Source organism: Danio rerio, chromosome 24, assembly GCF_052040795.2.
Source record: "Danio rerio strain M-AB ecotype USA chromosome 24, GRCz13ab, whole genome shotgun sequence".
In the NCBI taxonomy this organism is placed as follows: domain Eukaryota; kingdom Metazoa; phylum Chordata; class Actinopteri; order Cypriniformes; family Danionidae; genus Danio; species Danio rerio.
In genome coordinates, this window is record NC_141044.1 from 23,562,909 (window position 1) to 23,581,916 (window position 19,008).

A 19,008-nucleotide genomic window follows, 5' to 3' on the forward strand; every position below is an offset into this window, starting at 1 on the left:
GCTAAGGTGGCACATTTAAACCACTCCAACTGTCTTTTAAACAATGCAACATTAAGAAGTTGTGAACTTAAAAATGTGCTGACAGATAAATCTTTACAACAGGCAACATACCCAATATTGCTCCATAGAGAATTAGTCAACACGTTTCCTCATTGGTTTTTATGGACTAATGAAAGAGTCTATTTTTTGTTTGATGTTATCAAATGTATGAGAAATATGGTTGACAGACAAACTTTAGGATGAAGATTAGTTATCTCAGTGTTGCTAATGTGCGTTTACATCATAAGAAAAAAAGGCATGGTCTTCTGCAGCTTTTAAGTAAGACAATATTTCTTTATGTGTAATTCTAATATATTGTGATTCATAACACACAACGACAGCTTAATGATTTGCCTCATTGAACGAACATTAAAGTCACATCCTTCCAAAAGCAAATCATTTTAGTATCATTTATTGTTTTGAAATAAGATCTGACTGTTGAAGTCATTATTAGCCCCCCTGAAATAACTAGGCAGGTTAGGGTAATTAGGCAAGTTATTGTATGATGATGGTTTGTTCTGTAGACTATCGAAAAAAATATATGTAGCTTAAATAATTTTGACCTTAAAAGAGTTTTTAAAAAATTAAAAACAGTTTTTACTCTAGCCGAAATAAAAAAAAAAATAAGACTTTCTCCAGAAGTGAAAATATTATCAGACATACTGAGAAAAGTGCCTTGCTCTTTTAAACATCATTTGTGAAATATTTAAAAAGTAAAAAAAAAATCAAAGGTGGACTAATAATTCTGACTTTAACTGTATATATTCAAAAAAGCGGCAACACCATAGCTCTTGTATTAGCCTTTTTAATTAAATAAATTGTCATTTTTGGATATATATTTTTTGCACTTTTTGCTGTTTGGCTGAGCACCAACTAAAAGTGATGTGCATGCTTTTGTGCAGTTTTTCATAGAAATAAGATCTGGTCAGCATTTTGCACACTAAAAGGAATTTGTAACAATCTACTCTCAGAAACATCTGGTCAACCAATTAATAACAGTAACAACTAATAACAACTGACATTGAATTAAACATAAAACCTTGAAAGTCCAAAACAATATTTTCCTTGGCATTTGCTTTATAGTGTTGAAAGTCGCATTTAGATTTAGTTAGTTGCATTGCATAATACAGCATTATTGTAAACCGGTTTCAAGGTTTATCGGGGTTTGGAAAAGTTAAGGTTTTAAAACCACTAGACTTTTCTGTTATACAATTATACATATACCATTGTACATATACCATTCCTACGGTATATGTACAGTTTTTTAATGTTTTTTTCTGAATATTTTATTCGTTTTTTTTTCGCAACAGTATCTCCAGCAGAAAAGGACACTCTACATCAAAAACTACTGTTCCGAAATATTCAAAATGTTTCTTAAAATGAAATACATTTAAAAAGAACATATTTTAGAGCAGTAATCACAATACTGTGTTTCCGTGAAACCGTGATATTTTTATCCAATGTTATCATATCGTCACAAATCTTAAACCGGCCAAACCCTGTTATGTACTGAGGGAAAACATATGAATTTGCATAATCACCCAACACATTCATTTACTGAGTAATACTTATCAGTTGTCAGGGTTCATTCATACACATTTTTTGTACTAAAAATCCATTTTCCGAGTTTTTCATGATTTTTCCAAGGCTTTCAGGTACATTTTCATGACCTAATGTTTCATGCAATGTCTACATATCCATGGTAAAAGAAAAACAATGCATGCTCAAATTTCTTACAGCATCTTGTAAAAAACGAAACAATCTATTTAGTTTAAATTTATATCTATGTAAAATTGATTTAGATAATGCTTACACCGCACTAATCATGTGATAATCATGTGGCCAAGGACAGAAAAGAAGTAAACACAACTAACCTACTGTATATTCAAGCATACAGATATGTTTTCTATGACTTTTCTAAAACTTTTCTGTTTTTCAAAAAAAAAATAAAATAAAATAAAATAAAACAGTTTTTAAAATGTATCATTATTACTATAATAATTATAATTATTACTATTATAATTATTACAATTAAAAATAAAAATAATTTATCATATTAATACCAAAATAAAAATAGTTTTTAAATTATTATTATTATAACAATAATAATAATAATAATAATAATAATAATAGTAGTAGTAATACAAATTTTAAAAAAAATTTATTATTAAAGATGAAAAACTTTTATTATATTAATACAAAAATATAATTTTTACGTTTTTACGTTTTTAATTAATTAATTAATTAATTAATAATAATAATAATAATAATAATAATAATAATATATGTTTATTGGATATTAGACATATTCTTCCTTGGCAATGAGCTTAAATTAATAAGTAGAATTCTTTGCACTATATATAATATTATTGCATGTTTAGTTGTTTAAAAAAATCTAATTTAAATTCTATACTTACAATTAAATGGTTTATATTAAGGCTAATATAACAAATTAGCATTTAATCTGTTACATAAGGCATACAAAGTGGGTAATGTGGAAATGTATTGCACACACAACAACAACAACAACAAAATCAAGTGAATAATCAGATCTTTCCCCCAACCGGCTCAGGGTGGATGAAGATGAAGACCTCATCTCTCATGCGAGTTTGCCATGTACAACACTGTTGACAAAACCCCGCCAGACCCCACGGCCACATTACTGCAGCTGAAAAACGAAGCGATGTGACAGACGCTGTGGAATTAGCTGCTGAAAATAATAAGAGAGATGTGACTATTCAACCCTGTTACACAACACGTCCCACATTGTTTTGGAAAAGCAGAGGCAGAGCAGATGAAGTGGGAGGGAGAAGAAGAAGAAAAAAAAATAGAGATAGCAGATGTAGGACTACTGCGCACAATATGTTTGTCGTCTTACTGTTCCTGACATTAGCATCTGATCCAGGCACAGTCTCTCGGGACGGCTGCGTAAAGAGTAGAGCCGGTGACAGTGACAGTCTAGAAAAAAAAACGTGTGCCTGTAAGCTGATTTTTATGCAAATGGAATCTCTGGGATTGACGGGTGGATTCCCTATGACTGGAATACAGATAGTTGTATTTAAATTTGGTGGGGCGTCCCTGCTGTTTAAGTCAGAGAATTGTCTGTGGTCATGTGCAGGTTAGTGGAGTGGTTGGTTCCCCTACAGCACTACGACTGCTCCACTTTACACTCTCTCAGGAGACAAGCTCACTGTTAAATGTAGTTCACCTTTCACTTTGAAGACTCAATAGACACTCTCTCAGGCTTCATACAGAATGGTATTCAGTATTGCTTTACTGGCCTACAAGTGTCCTTTTTTTTAAAGAGATATGCACTACATACTGTACATCCTTTATACTACAAAATGGCATCAAATAATACACAAGTTTGCAATGTGGGTGTTGCTATGCCAAGGCATTTTATGAGATTTGTGTACGAGCCTAAAATGAAGATTTTATATATTTCTATTTCTATTTCATTTTAGTACAGACCCTTTTTACAAGATTGTTATGATGTATTTATGTAGGTATTACATCATCTTTGCATAAAAAAATAAAAATAAAAAAAGTAGGGCTGGGCAATTCAGCCTAAAATCAAAATCTCTATTAATTGATAGTTTTAACTCGATTATGATTAATGAACAATTATTTAATATATTTATTTTATTTATTTTTTTGTCCAAAAGTTTTGCACATTACATAGGCTCACATATTACAAGTAAGAGAATTTTAAATATAGGGTGCATTAATTCATTTTAAAATAGTTAAAGGAAACACACTATCTATCTATGATTATTTATTAAACATCAACAGTGAAATGAAAACACACATTGGCTAAAACCAACAGTCATTTTTTTCTTATAAAAAGATACGGAAATTAATTTAAAAAAAAAAACTGACCTGGAAAAATTAGATAAATTATTGGTTCTGAATGTTGATTTCCGTTACTTTTCGATTAATCGCCCAGCCCAGCCAAAATTGTCACTTGTTTCCAAAGCAGAGTGTATTGAGCAGGACAATAGTTTTCACGTTGTTCTCTCTTCTGCCTGCCGTTATCAGTCTCACTTTTTTTTTCCCTTTTCTGTAAGTCCATTACACCATTGATAACACCATCATCAAGTTTTTTCTTTTATTTATTTTAGCAAATAGGACTGCAAAAATATATTTTGGTCGACTCTCTCATTAACTGCAGTTTAATTTTACCCAACTTTAATGACTTCCATTTTGCTATGGCTGGTTGTCATGTTCTTGCTATGCAACTGCTAAATTAGGAAGCCTAAAAAAGCGAGCCTAAAAAAAAATGAGCGAGCCTTTTAATAGTCCAAAACAAAAGTTAGTATGTTAGTTATAAGGATATCTAAAAAATTGTGTGCTAAAAAACATTGACAATATTTGCATTAAGCAGATATGAACATGCAAACTTTGCAGTTTTTCCCTTTCGCCTGAATGGGTCAGCATTTTTTTTTTTGACATCATACTTTATTTTCTCATCAAATTTTCTGATCAATCAAATGCTCTCTAGTATCTGACATGTCCCGCTACCTTAAAAATGCTTCTCAACAGCTATAGGCTGTTTTTTAAAAGGGGAGGAGCTACTATATGTCCTGCTCAGTGTCTCAGTTGAATTTATTAGCTGAAATTAGTCTCATTTGTGGTTGGAATTGGGGCGACACAATGGCTCAGTGGTTAGCACTGTTGCCTCACAGCAAGAAGATTGCTGGTTCGAGTTCCGGCTGGGTCAGTTGGTATTTTCTTGTGGAGATTGCATGTTCTCCCTATGTTTGTGTTGAGTTTCCTCCAGGTGCTCCGGTTTCCCCCACAGTAAAAGACATGCGCTATAGGTGAATTGAATAAACTAAATTGGCTGTCATGTATGTGTGTGCACGTGAGGGTTTATTGGTGTTTCCTAGTACTGGGTTGCAACTGGAAGGGCATCCACTGTGTAAAACATATGCTGGATAAGTTGGTGGTTCATTCCGCTGTGTCAACCCCTAATCAATAAAGGTACTTAGCCAAAGGAAAATGAATGACTGATTGGAATTGAGATGATGTGATTGGAATCAAACATAATCTGTTTTGTGCTAATGTAATATGGATGTTTACCAAAGTGTTACAATGCAGCTGCTGCAAAATGCATCAAATTGTGTGTTGACATGGCTATTATATGATGTTGTTGTTTTTTTTCTACAGACAAATATCAAAAATAGAAAATCCTGACCTTGACCAGCTACCATGTTGCTGGCGTCACGACTCATGAATGGTTGTCAGAGCTTTGCTATACACAGTTGGTAATATGTTATGATGACTGGCTGCTCTGTGGTGCTAGGGGTTTTGCGACATAATACTGTTCAACATAAATAAAAGACCATTCCCCATTCTCTATGATATTCTTATCTGTCCTTTCTTCAGTGCATGTCTATAAGAATTCTTTTTTAATCGCCCGTTGGGATAAAAGGTCAGATGGGATGGAATATATAAATAATAGCACACCTCTCAGCAACAATCCATATGAGCTGAAATATCAGCACCAAGTCGTGGGAAGGAAAGTTCAAAGCTCTAACTTTAGAAGAATGTGCTATAATAATATTGACTCTTGCCTTAGCAAGAATCTATAAAAAACTTGTAGATTGGAGTGTAGGAGGCTCTATGTCTGTGAGTACTTCACCATTCAACACATCTGCCAGTTTAAAGTGATTCAAAAGGCAGTTCTGCTTGAAACAGCGTAAACATCATCAGAGCATGTTTCGGTCGGGTCCCAGCCTGCCTTTGACAATCTCCTGTTCCAAGCCACTGGTAACCCTCAACTAATGGAATGAGCTGAAGCCGTTACTGCCAGTTTAAGATACATTCACAGAGAGTCCAAAAGACCACTGACTGCCCACAGAGCCACGGATCGTAGTTCTAATACTGAATCCTTCTGCAACATGTGAATCATGCAAATTATCATGACTCACGTTAATATATAATGCAAGGTCATAATGGGTTTACATAAGTCAAAATATACTGTACAGTGTATAAGTGCTAGCTATGAAATTTATTAAATTTTCTTTCTCCAAATTGTGTTTTATATTTTTGCTCCTGAAATTTGGGATTTTCTTATTATTCTGTTATCATTTAATAGTTCTGAATTATCATTAGAATTAATTCATTTCTATTGTTAAATTAGAGCAAAATACATGTAGTTAATTGAAATCAAAAACAGTGCTTCCCACAGGTTTAAAATATACTTGCGATGGTAGCCGGATAGAAATACACTTTTTATTAATAGTTAACTATGCGACAAACAAAACATAATTTGATTTTAAAAATATTTTAATTTATAAAGAAACTTTTATACACTGTTTCTGTTCGATGGGTTAAAATAAAGAGAAAGCCCACAATTGCTCCTACTTGTATGCTATTCAGGAGCCATGTGCACCCACTGACAGGTCAAATCTGCTTCTCTCTAACCAAGTTCAGGTTGCTTTATTGGCATATAATTTTGGACAGTATTGCCAAAGCATTTTTGATGTACAAAAAATGCTAACTATATTAACATCATCAAATGAATAAGATATACAGCAAATGAGAAATAAATCAAATAAAAAAGGTATAAAAACAGACAATATTTCTAAAAAAAAAATTATATTAATCACAAGAAAAAACGTGTAGATTATTTCAATAATGAGTTGAATCATGAGTTGATTAGCCATTTGTAATGGTGTAAAAATATTTTGCAGGTAATTTAGATCTAATCTCGTCCTTGCTAACTGTTTGGAAAAGTTTTTCTGAGTTGTTTAGATTAAAGAATTAATTTAAATTTAAACATTAAATATGTTTCTCTCGCTTTCATGGCTGTTCACATAAATTTGACGACAGCTGTAGAAAGTGAATGTAAAAAACAAATCTCAAACATTTTAAAAGATTTAAAAACCGAGACCAGAAGCATTAAGTCCCAAAAAGGCACATCTCAGTGGGTTACTTTTAGAGACAGACCATTTAGAAACAGGTGATTAATAATTATATGAATGTAAACTTTTGGATCTTCAAAAGGCAGCCCGCCCAAGTAAAATCTATGGGAAGCACTGAAGAAACTAATTGACTATAAGGAAAAATGCATTCAAAGTTTAACAGTTTGTTCCATATTCTGTTTAATATTTAATATATTTGTATTTTCTGAAATACATTTTAATGGTTTCATTCCATTTTCATAAACAAAATGTAAGTATAACTAATTAAATTAATTAAATTGTAATAATTTGATAAAAATTTGATAACAGGGGTCTATAATTAGGGCTCTAATTTTTCTTAATTATTTCATTTGTTTTCATTTGTTTTAAGTTCTGGACTTCTGACTTAATACAAATGTATTATAATATAATTTATTATATCTATTAAATAATGTTTTTAAAAGTGTTTAAAACCTTTTAAATATGTTTAAATAATTGAAAATATTTTTTCAGAAAAATATATTCTAAAAATAAACTATTCTTTTCATGCAAAATAATGCAAAATACAATGCAATTTATTACAACAAAACTTTGTGGTAGAAAAATAAAGGTTACAAAAAAATCTTGAAAAGGCGGCAACACAGATGCTCCATTTGTGCTTTTTTTTTTTTTTTTTTTTTTTTTTACAAAAAACTACTTGTATTATTTCTGATAATGCATGCCTTCTCTGCACTATTGCAGGAACGTCAATAAACCCTCAGTCCAAAACAAACTAGAAGCAAAGCTCAAACAAAACATAAGAGATCTGCTGCAAAAATAACATAATTAAAACAACGCTGTAACATCAGTTTATCACTGCTACTCTCAAAGTCTACAGTGTTGCTGCTAAATACAGGAAGCCAAGAATGAGAGAGACAGTTATTCACACATTCACACTAACATAGCAAATACTAACACACAAACACACTATTGGTGCCATAGAATGAAGAAGAACTCAGGATGGTGCCAGTGGATTTCATTACACAAACGGAAGTAAAGCCCACCCACTCCATCTGACCTTGATAGTAGGATTGCCAAGAGTATTTCATTTCCTCAGCTTCCTTTCAACACCTCCATCAGCCTTTCAGAAGCCACAAATCCACCGAGCCTTCAGTGATGAAGCCTTCTGAGATCACATTAACAATTAAAGTGAGAAGAAGCGAGCATTTACAGGAGAACTAAAGACCTCTGCTCTGAGGCTCGATCCTGATTTTTACACCCTTAAAAATAAATCTGTGGTTCTGTGAGGAATGTTTAATATCCGTAGAAGATTTCCATTCAATAAAAAGTTCTTTAGAGTGGGCAAAGGTGATATTTTGTACATGCTATTAAAATTATTATTTCATGAACTGTTCACTGATGATTGTTAAAGAGATAGCTCTACCTCTATCTCAAAAATGGATCTTCAGTGGCATCTCCAAAAATGTGACTCTATAAAAACCTATAATTTTTTGAGGCTCTGCCCACTTGTAACCGTCAGAGGTCAGTGTGTAACTAGTGCATCTGACCAGTGAATCCATCAATCAAACATTGAATATATATTATTTTTCGTCGCTCGCATACATGGTTCGGAAACTTGTGGAGCTGTGCATAAATGGATTTGCTCCTAAGTTTGAACTCTCAGCAGTGAGAAATAAACCACACTGAACTGAACTAAACTGAACTTAAACTCTGAAAACTGGACTGATACTGTTTCAATCTACTATAATATTCTATGTGAAGCTGCTTTGACACAATCTACAATGTAAAAGTGCTATAGAAATAAAGATTAATTTGATTCTATTTTTCACCCCATTTTGAAAGAAGCCACCACAAAAATGTCGAAACTAGCACCGGACAACTGAAATACTTTTATTTTTAAACTTCAATTTGGTAGCTTTTTAAATTCCAATGGATTCTGACTGGCTGTCAGTGTTTTATCATTTGAAAAAACCTTTCTGAAAGTGATCCCAATGATTTTGCTTCTCTACATCTTTTTACTTTTATACTGTAGCTGTGTGCTGGAATGTTATTTTACATTTTTAGAATAATCTCTAAAGCGTTATCCTTATAGATATTGTGCTAGTTGTGAATGGCCCTTAAGTAACATATTTCAGATTTGCAAAAAGGCACCTTCTAGTGGATTTGCTATCTGAAACATGCATAAAAAAACATACCTGGGCTGAAACGTATTACATCTTTGTCAAAAGCACGTACTTCCAAAGGGCATAAGCTGGATTCATAATGATTATATATAAGTGGGTGTGGCTCTGGAATTCTGTTTAAGATGTCAAGGTCAGACACTAGCAAAATACCGCATGGAAAGATATTCTGAACTTCCTACTTACTGCTAAAGAAAATTATTGCTATTACAAAAAGTAACATTGACCACAATGCTGCATTTACACTTTAGAAAAACACTTTTCTGTTGTATTTCTGTAATACAGATAATAGGGTGGCATGGTGGATCAGTGGTTACCACTGTCGCCACACAGCAACAAGATCACTGGTTCGAGTTCCGGCTGGGCCAATTGGAATTTCTGTATGGAGTTTGCATGTTCTCGCCATGTTCATGTGGGTTTTCTCTGGATGCTCTGGTTTCCCTGACAGTCCAAAGATAGATGCTATAAGTAAAATGGGTAAAACAAAAAAAGGACTGTAGTGTATAGGCATGGGCTGGCATAAGATTCTGACGGTAGATAACCTTGGATAAAAATTTCATGGTTTCACGGTATCGCTGTATTGTGCTTACTGCACTTAAATATATTCTTTTTAAATGTCTAGGTAAAAAACTAAAATTGTATTTTCTGAAAGATTTATAATATTTTTGAGCAGTAAACACATCAGGTTAAATAATTCAAAAAGATTAATTTACTTCTGCTGTTTTATTTGTTTATTTGTAAAACATACAGCATTTAGGACATTTTTTCTGCTGGACTTACTGTTGTCCTAAAAAAAAAGTACAGATACCTTAGGAACGGTTTTACAGAAAATTTTGGCGGTTTTAAAACCTTGACTCTTCCAAACCATGGTATACCCTAAAAACGGTTATCTTCCGATGCCTAGCAGTGTACGAGTGTGTGTGAATGCGAGCGTGTATGGGTGTTTCCCTGTACTGGGTTATGGCTGGAAGGGCATCTGCTGCATAAAAAACATGCTGGTATAGTTGGCGGTTCATTCTGAAGGAAAATAAATTAATGAATGAATAATACAGATAACACACAAAAAAAATGTCTACAAGTTTCTAAAATGGCAGATTTTAAAGTCAAACAAGGCTTCTTTACTCAATAGGGATTGCCAATTAATCGAAGGTGATATTCATGCGCATTTTGTCAGCAAAGCCTGATTGCTGTTTTGTTGCTTCTTACTAAAGCTTTGTATTCCTTTGAATCTGAAAGCATGTGAAAATTCCCTATAGACATTGTTTTTACTCCTAACTCACCCCGTAACTTCAGTTGAATGTTTGAAATAAAGTGTTCTTTTAGATGATTCCGTAGTTGTGTGTTAATTAGTCACAATGAGTCAATAAAAGCAATTAAATCCTTTCCTTTGTTTAGTTTTGTGTCTCTTCTTTGTGGCGTTCAGTTTCCACACAAGATCACCCTCTGGCCTTCATTGAAGATTTACTAGTGATCACAAATTTTTGTTTCCATGGCAAGATGTGCATGAGAAAAGACATAGGCCGGTAAAAGATTCTGCCGATATTATATCCTTGGTTAAAAATATTACGGTTTCATGGTTTCACGGTATTGTGATTACTGCTCTAAAATATATTATTTTTAAATTTCTGGACTTTTTCCCCTTTGAAAACAATAAATATTATTTTGAGAAGCATTTCCAAAATATTTGAACAGTAAACATGTCAGGCTAAATAATTAAAATGAAACAATTAACTTATACTGCCTTCATTAGTTTCTAAAATACTGATTTCTTTACAATTTAAAACAGCATCTTTGGATATCTTTTCTGCTGGAGATACTGTTGTCCTAAAAAACTAGAAAAAAATTACTTTTCTACATATACCATAGGAACGGTATAGCAGAAAAATATTGATGATTTTAAAACCTTGACTTTTCCAAACAGTGGTATACCTTAAAAATGGGTAATCGTCCCATGCCTACACGAGAATAGCAGCTTTTGCTGAATTGCAATTTCAATTTCATTTAAAATAATCGTGAAGTCCTAATTCCCAACAATCAGGGCCACAAATCCATATTGCATAAGGCCCGCAGCATTATTAGTGGCTCTTCCTTGGCGAAATATGATTCTATAGGAGATGGCAGGCAGATTGTAATTGGTAGGCGGCATGAGCTGTGTGGGGATAAACATCCATGCTTAAGACGCTTCCTAATCTGATTAAGGTAAACGGCTCATCCAATGATACCTGACAAAGTTACGACTTATTAGAGCAGAGCTGGCCAGTTTTGCTGCAACGCAACACCAAAGCATGAAGCTCTACAGGGCATCTGATTCAATTCATTCCTTCCCATGAGAGCATGTAGCCTCAGGATAGCCTTGGAGTGCCGGGGAAACTCTTCCTTCTGAACTCTTTTAGCATGCCATGTTCCAATATGCTATTTATAGAGAGCAGAGCAAGATGGGGGAAGCCTGAGGTGTCTACATTAATCATAAGAATGTGTATGGAGCTGATACTTTTCACACTGCAACATTTCTAATACTCTTAAACAACATATGAATATAATACAAAGCTGTTTTCAACATTAATAATGATAAGATTTATTTTTATAAAGCATGTTTGTATGATTTCTGAAGAGACGTGACACTGAGAATTCAATTTTTATTTAAAATCATAATGGTATTTCACAATAATATTTTCACAATTTTTTACAAGAAAATAAATACAGTCTTGAATTTAGTTAAAGAAACGTGTGACTAAATCAACACATCAGATTTTTTTATTGAAATTAAACTGTTTAGTTAATTGTAATGGTTTTATTATTAAATGATTAGAGTAATTTAGTAGTTTTTATAACAAACGCATAGTCATTTATTATCAAAGTTAGGTCAGTTAATCTTTGAAAACAACAATAAAAATTTGATAATACTGTAATCACTAGCAAATCATTAAAATGCTTGTTAACTTGTTTATATAATAGACATTATTACTTACAGCATTTTGTGACTTCATATTCCACCAACAAAATTTAACATTTTAACACCAGTGCTCTCACAGAAGAAAAACAAATCTAACTAAACATCACAATCCATCATAACCCACTGCTAGGTTTGCAAACATCATGCCCTCACACAGTGATTCCTGCATAAAGCTAATAAACTATAATATTACAAGCCAAATAAACCAAACGGAACAGACCCCAGCCAGAGAGATGGATGTTACAGGGACTGTTTTTACAGTTGGTTGAATAACAGCGTTTCATGCTGATTGTGTGATGTCATTATATGCTTCCTGACATTAGCTGGCCAATTCCCTAGCACTCAAGCTATGCAAGTTTTGTGGACTGACAAAACAAGACCTCATGCCTAGCAAACAAACATAAAGTGTACTCTAATCAACCAGAGTTATGAGCACATATTTGCTATTTGCTGCTCACCCAGAGCCCAAAAAAAGCCATCCGGCCACATTGGGTATGCAAGGCCTACGATTGCAGCAAAAAGCTGAAATGACAGAGAGTATTCCTATATAAAGTGGCAAGGAGACTGCATAACCTTGACTGGTCATTTTTCTTAGAGTCTTAAGGGTAAAAAGCTTTTAACTGGGCCAATAGTCACTATAACCTCATCCATCACCTGCGTCAACAACCAAATTCATTTTATCACTTGTGACGGTGTTTGTCTCTAAACTCTCAACAATGAGATTCCATCACCTACTTCATTAAACTCAATCCATTATGCATAAAGGTTCAATCCATAAGCCCAACACCAGCGCCGCACTCAAAACAAGACATGCATCTGTCAGACTCTTCTTTGCTTACAATGAAACAGATAGGCTTCTGAAAATAGCCCCATCTGGTTTGAAATATTCAGCAAGTGTGGCTGACATCCAAGGCCACTGGGTTAAGGAAGCTTTTCACCGTACGAGGGGGCCGGTGTGTAAAGCTTCGTTTTGGAAAATGGGGAGGTTGCGTTTCTGCATGACAACCCTTGAAAGCTTTGCTTCATTATCCTTTTTAGCTGTAGCTAGGAGACAGTGGCATCTTTTAATGAGATTCTTTAAATGTAATCTCTGAAAGAGCTTTGGGTATCAAGAGCTGTGATGGGAATTCTGGCCATACAATCCAGTGTTTTGGATGCATCAAGCAAAGCTGTTTAAAGTTTCAATATAATGTACTTTAACAGGACAGCGGGTATCACTTTAAAGAGATAGTTTGCACAAAACCCATTTCAGTGACTGACAATTCATAGGAAGGGCGTTTTAACATTCAAGCACAGGAAAAAAGTAGAAACCTGACATAATTAATGCTTTTGTTTGTTGTAGTACATATTGAAGGGGTAGTTCAAATTGCTACAAAAATACTACAAATAATATGCATAATAATTTAGTGACTTTACTGGCAATTGTTCTTCTCAATCTTTCTTTTTTTTTTTTTTTTTGGAAAACTACAACAAAGTGTGTAAAAGTATATACATACTCACATTTACTTTAACAAGTGCAATTCAACTAGCAGTTCTATTTTACTAATGTACATCATTTATGTAAATCTTAATAAGCGTATGAGGAAAATCTAAATTCTAAAAATCTAAAATCTAAATCAAAAATGAGCAAATTGATCACATTTGTTACACCACCAGCATAATGTGTAAGCCATGAAGATGTTTGTACAACAAAATACAAGTGGTATAAAACTGATAATAATCAAACGACCCTTGAATATTTACAAAAACAGAGCTTGAGGGTGAGTAAACAGTGAGTAAACTTTCATTTTGGGGGGAAAAATCCGTTTAATTTAAGATCAGAGGACATTTGCATGTTAAACTCAATCAACAGTATTAATTTGTTTTCATTTTCATTCATTCATTTCATCATTCAAACACCAACACACTCTCTCATTCACACACTCTCATACACTACGAACAATTTAGTTTATTCAATTTACCTAAACGGCATGTCTTTGGATTGTGGGGAAAACCGGAGGACCTAGAAGAAACCCACACAAACACAGGGAGAACATGCAAACTCCACACAGAAAGGCAAACTGGGCCAGCCGGGACTCAAACCAGTGACCTTCTTGTTGTGAGGCGACAGTGCTAACTACTGAGCCACCATGCCGCCCCAATCAACAGTATTTGAGGTATTGTTATTGTGCTATAATCAACATGTTAAGATAAAATTAACCTCGAAAAAGGGAAAAAAAAAATAAGTTAGCGATGATTAATTGTAGCTTGTATACAGCCTGTATTTTGCCTACCCAAATTAAAAAGCTTCCCAAAAGCACATGCAGAGGTGTAAATGCAAAGGTTTGGTATTATTTTCAAGAAATCTCTTTGAATTTTAATAAAACACTGTTGAAAGTGATTAAAATAATTGCATATATTGTCTGTGTTATAATAAACCCATCCAAAAAAGAAGCGCCATTTTTGTTAACGCAAATTTGAAAGTCAACCTTTTAGGTTCTGTGTGGTCTAGGTTGCTGTAATTAATTTTGATGGTTCCTGCATATGTCAGTAAACATAGGAAAAAAGAAAAATGTCTCTATCATCATAATCTATCCAAAAGTTACTCTATTCCAACTGATGATGAGAGAACGGAAACACTTATGGGGGTATTGGGCCAGTACGGTCCTTTAAAATTTAAAGAATGCAGAAGTAAATGACGTCACGGACTCGGTACCGAGTACGCAGAGTTAATTTAAATATAAATAAAATTGGGGAAAAAATTTTTTTAATTCTGGCCAATTCTGCTAACTCAACAACTATATTGAGGCCAATAAATACACATCTTGATATATAAACTGGGTATTTACATTCACAGTAGAACAAAATAATACTACGAAAGTCAATCAAGGCTACCAGTTTTCAAATTTCTTCAAAATATCTTCTTTGTGTTCAACATAAGAAACAAGCTTAAACAGGTTTGGAATTAGTAAATGATGACAGATTTTTTATTTTTTATTTTTTGGTCAAATAACCTTTAAAATTTGTTCATATAATTATTGACAGTTTCAATGTTGCCATAGGAGTTCATTGTAAGAGGTGGCAGCTAGACTTGATTTTTGAGTGTTCTTGTTCCTGCTGCTGAAACATGAATGTGCATAAATTAAAATTCATTCAGGACCCCTGCTTCCACACTTCATTGGAAAATTGAAAACATAACTGACTGTCAAACTCACCGATGTACCAATAGAGCCAAACATGAGACGCCAACATTTTACTGCACATCTGTGAATCTGATCCTGAAATCAAACTTAGCAGGCATCCCGTCTCAGTTCAAATCAAAGGCCATGCTAAACTGTATTTGGAAGACACTGATACCAGGACATGAGGGATTCCTCTGTTATGTGATCCTCTCTGGCAATCCTCTCATTGTAGAGGCATCCACAATCAACTGATCCAACTTCATCACAGGGGAACACTAAGAGGTCGCATTACATCCCAAAACCAGACTATACTTCTGCTTTGCTCTCAGCATATAAGCTCCTCAACACGTGGACTACCGTCTGCTTGTGCTCTCAGAAACTGTAAAACGTTTATATTGTGTTGTTATCCTCAACAAAAAAAGCAGCCAACAGCCACATGAAAACCATTTGCCAGATTTATTTACTCGCATTAATTCGTTTGAGCTAATCTCCTAACCTCATCTTACTTTAGTGCGCGTTGTGTTGATTTAAGCAGACGCAACACCTCCATGAGGCTAAACGTTCTCCGGAGAACCACTCAAAGGAAGACGCAATTATAAAAAGCCACTGATAACTTGTTTCCCTCAGAGTCTATGGAAGGGAATTCAATACCACATTGTTTTCGATCAACTATAACACACCGGAAAAGCCTGTGTTTTAACAGCATTAGGCTTTAGATGGCGACCACAACAACTCAAAATGTGTCAGGAGCGCTTGGGAAAAGTGCCAGGCTGGAGGAGAAGATATTGATTTACTGGGCAGACTCCCTGAGATTTTTAGTGAGTAAAATAAATCTTAATTAGAAGCACTCCGAAATTGAAAGAGGAAATCAACTGAGACACGAAAAATTTCTCAAGATATGCTACAGACATATGCTTCCGTTACAAACAGCAAATCTGAAATAACTCTATTATTTACAATTTACTTAAAACACACTTTTTATACCAAGTCATAAATGAAGTAAAATGAAGTCAATTAGTACAGAGACCCTTACTACTAGCAACACTTCTTGAAATACCTTTAAAGCAAATGGTTATATGAAGACAACAAACATCCAGGTGCTGTTCACACTGCTGAAAGCAACATTTGGATAAGAATGTAAACATGTGCTGCTAATTTGCTTCTTAATAACAAAATACATGAACAACAAAAATGGAAACAGCGTTCTCTAAAAGCATCTGATTTTAGCAATAATGTTGACAGATGACAAATAAATTTACACAGCTACAGTATGAAGCACATGATTATTAAGTTCTATCAAGTATAATGGAGAATACAGACAATAGATCTGGCTTTGTGAGACTATATTTTGAATAAAACCCCTTTCTTGGCATGACAGAAAAGTACAGAAAGACTCTTTCAACATTATCTTTTATTTTAAGCATTCGTTTCATGTGTCAGAATCGAAGAGGTGATGTACATGTCACATCCTTTTGATTATCCCAGCAGAAATGCTCAGTCTTTCACATAAAAAGTTGTCAATAGGCATTCAAAACAACCTAAGAAGTCAAAGAGTTTTTTTTAATTATTAAAATCTGTGGAATAGACTGCAATTCTTGTCTACAGCCATTTTAAATGTTTGTTTGTTTTTGTAGCATCCACAATGACTTTTCACATAGAAAACCATCCACACACCTAACCAGTACAATATTGTTATGTGAAAGGCGGGGAGGACATACATTTATAACTGAAGAGAGTCATTTAGAGAGTCAACCTTATTATACATTATCTGAGCATAAGAAATACTAAAATTCCATACCACCATAAACAGCAAGAAAGGCAAAGCCAGTTCACAGTGCATTGATTTAAGGTTCAGTGGCATTAAATAATTTGATCCGCTTATTGAGGCTCCAGCACAAGCATTAAGACTGTTTGCTCTGATGCTTAGGAAAATAACTGTGTGGAAGTACAGTGCATTCATGTTAAACACATTGTTGCTTAATACTGTACCACAAAGAGACGGCCAGCAGGTTGGAAACAGTATAAGATTCTCAGAAAGGAACTGGCAACCATACATAATTTTCATATTCAGAACGCTCTTAAAAATAAATTTGACATGCATGAAAAACCTTTCACATCCAAAAATTATTTCAGTTTCATAAAAGGTTCTTCATTCTTTATGTTATTATTTGGCCCTTCCAGGTTTATTTTTATATTGCTATGAATGTAAATAATAATAAAGATTTAAATAGATTTTTAATTTATATTACAGTAATTTATTTAGATTTGTTGATTCTTTTCCAGAAAGTGACACTGGTCAAATGTTTTCATTTGTTGTAATCGAAAATAGAGATGTTTACAAAATAAGACAAAAAAATATTGTTTTACTCAAAAACAACTGGCCTATATTGCCATTTTGAGCACTATATATAAATATAATTTAGTTTTGCTAACCAATTGCCATTATCTGAACAAAAATCTTCAAAATGACAGTAGATATATTTGAAAATAAGAAGAAATATTAACAGACCTTTATAGCTTCAAAATATATAAATGTTTTACTCAAACCCCTACCAAAATCCTGTGAATCTAGATAAACTGAGAATTGTCAAGCAGTCTCCTAATTTTTCATCCATAAATAATACTAATAACAATACTACTACTAATAATAATAAAAAATATTAGAAGTAGTAGATTTAAACAAAATATATTAATTTCATCAGCAGAAACGCCGCAGTTGATTCCGCTGTCAAAACAAAAACATCCTTCATCCAGTCACATTCACAGCCAATCGCCTTACCTTTTTCTTGGCAAGAAGAAAGGATCTCTTCCTCCTTTGGATTTGCTACCTGGGTAATGATGGACGTGTTGTCCATGGAAACGGGATTTTATTCCTCCTCGGTCACTTATGTTTTGATAATTTTCGGCTAGCCTGATGCTAGCGAGCTAGCGGTGTGAGTCCAGATGGCAGACGCACCATACATGCATTCACCGCACACGATCCTCCAGCACCGCATCCAAATAAACACACACACGCACGCACACACGCACACACACCGCACAAACAGCAGATCCTCCTGTCAGACCGCAGAAACTAGCAACAGTTCAGCCTTCATGTCCTGTGAGGTCTATGGAGATCAGTGACACAGTGTGTAATAACAAAGAGTCTGATCTGCAGCCGCTCTTTCTCTCTCCTCGTATGTGTGTGTGTGTGTGTGTGTGTGTGTGTGTGTGTGTGTGTGTGTGCGCGTACACACAAGCTAATGTGACCGTGTGAAACTGGGATTTGCAACAATGTAGCCTACTGTGGTAACAACTACAGTGAGAATGACCTGCTTTTGGAAAGACATTGTTGATGTTAAAAACACGGGGGGAATTAAGGTAAGGCACTGCAGGTGAGCATGGTAAAAAAAATCAAATAGGCCTAATTAAAAAAAATAAAAATAAAATGATAATAATAATAATGATAATATAGGTTAATCAGTCAGATGATGTATAACAATATTCCTAAATAACCTTCAAATTATAGACATAAGTAAATCTTAAAAGTTTGGTGTATGTATATATTTATACATACAAATTAAATTATACAAAATGTAAAAGTGAATTTTGGATGTTTTGTTTAAACCAGGAAAAATGAGAGAGAGAGAGAGAGAGAGAGAGAGAGAGAGAGAGAGAGGTCTTCTTTATAGATTAATTCATTGTAATATTGTGTTATTGAAGTTTACATTACTTGGTGATCATAGTTTTACTTAATATCAGCTAAGCTGTCAGAAGCAGAGGCAAAC

General features: G+C 33.9%; 1 protein-coding gene across 2 annotated transcripts in view; it reads right to left on the bottom strand.

Annotated features, from left to right (window-relative positions):
• ctdspla (CTD (carboxy-terminal domain, RNA polymerase II, polypeptide A) small phosphatase-like a) overlaps positions 1 to 18,439 on the bottom strand; it is a 68,126-nt gene extending 49,687 nt beyond the window's left edge. Inside the window, exon 1 of one of the 2 annotated variants that reach the window (XM_087308889.1) lies at positions 18,021 to 18,407. In XM_087308889.1, coding sequence (XP_087165015.1) covers positions 18,021 to 18,096 — 76 coding nt within the window. In that variant the 5' untranslated portion in view covers positions 18,097 to 18,407. 2 annotated transcript variants of the gene reach the window in all.
• Positions 18,440 to 19,008: the final 569 nt, after the last annotated feature.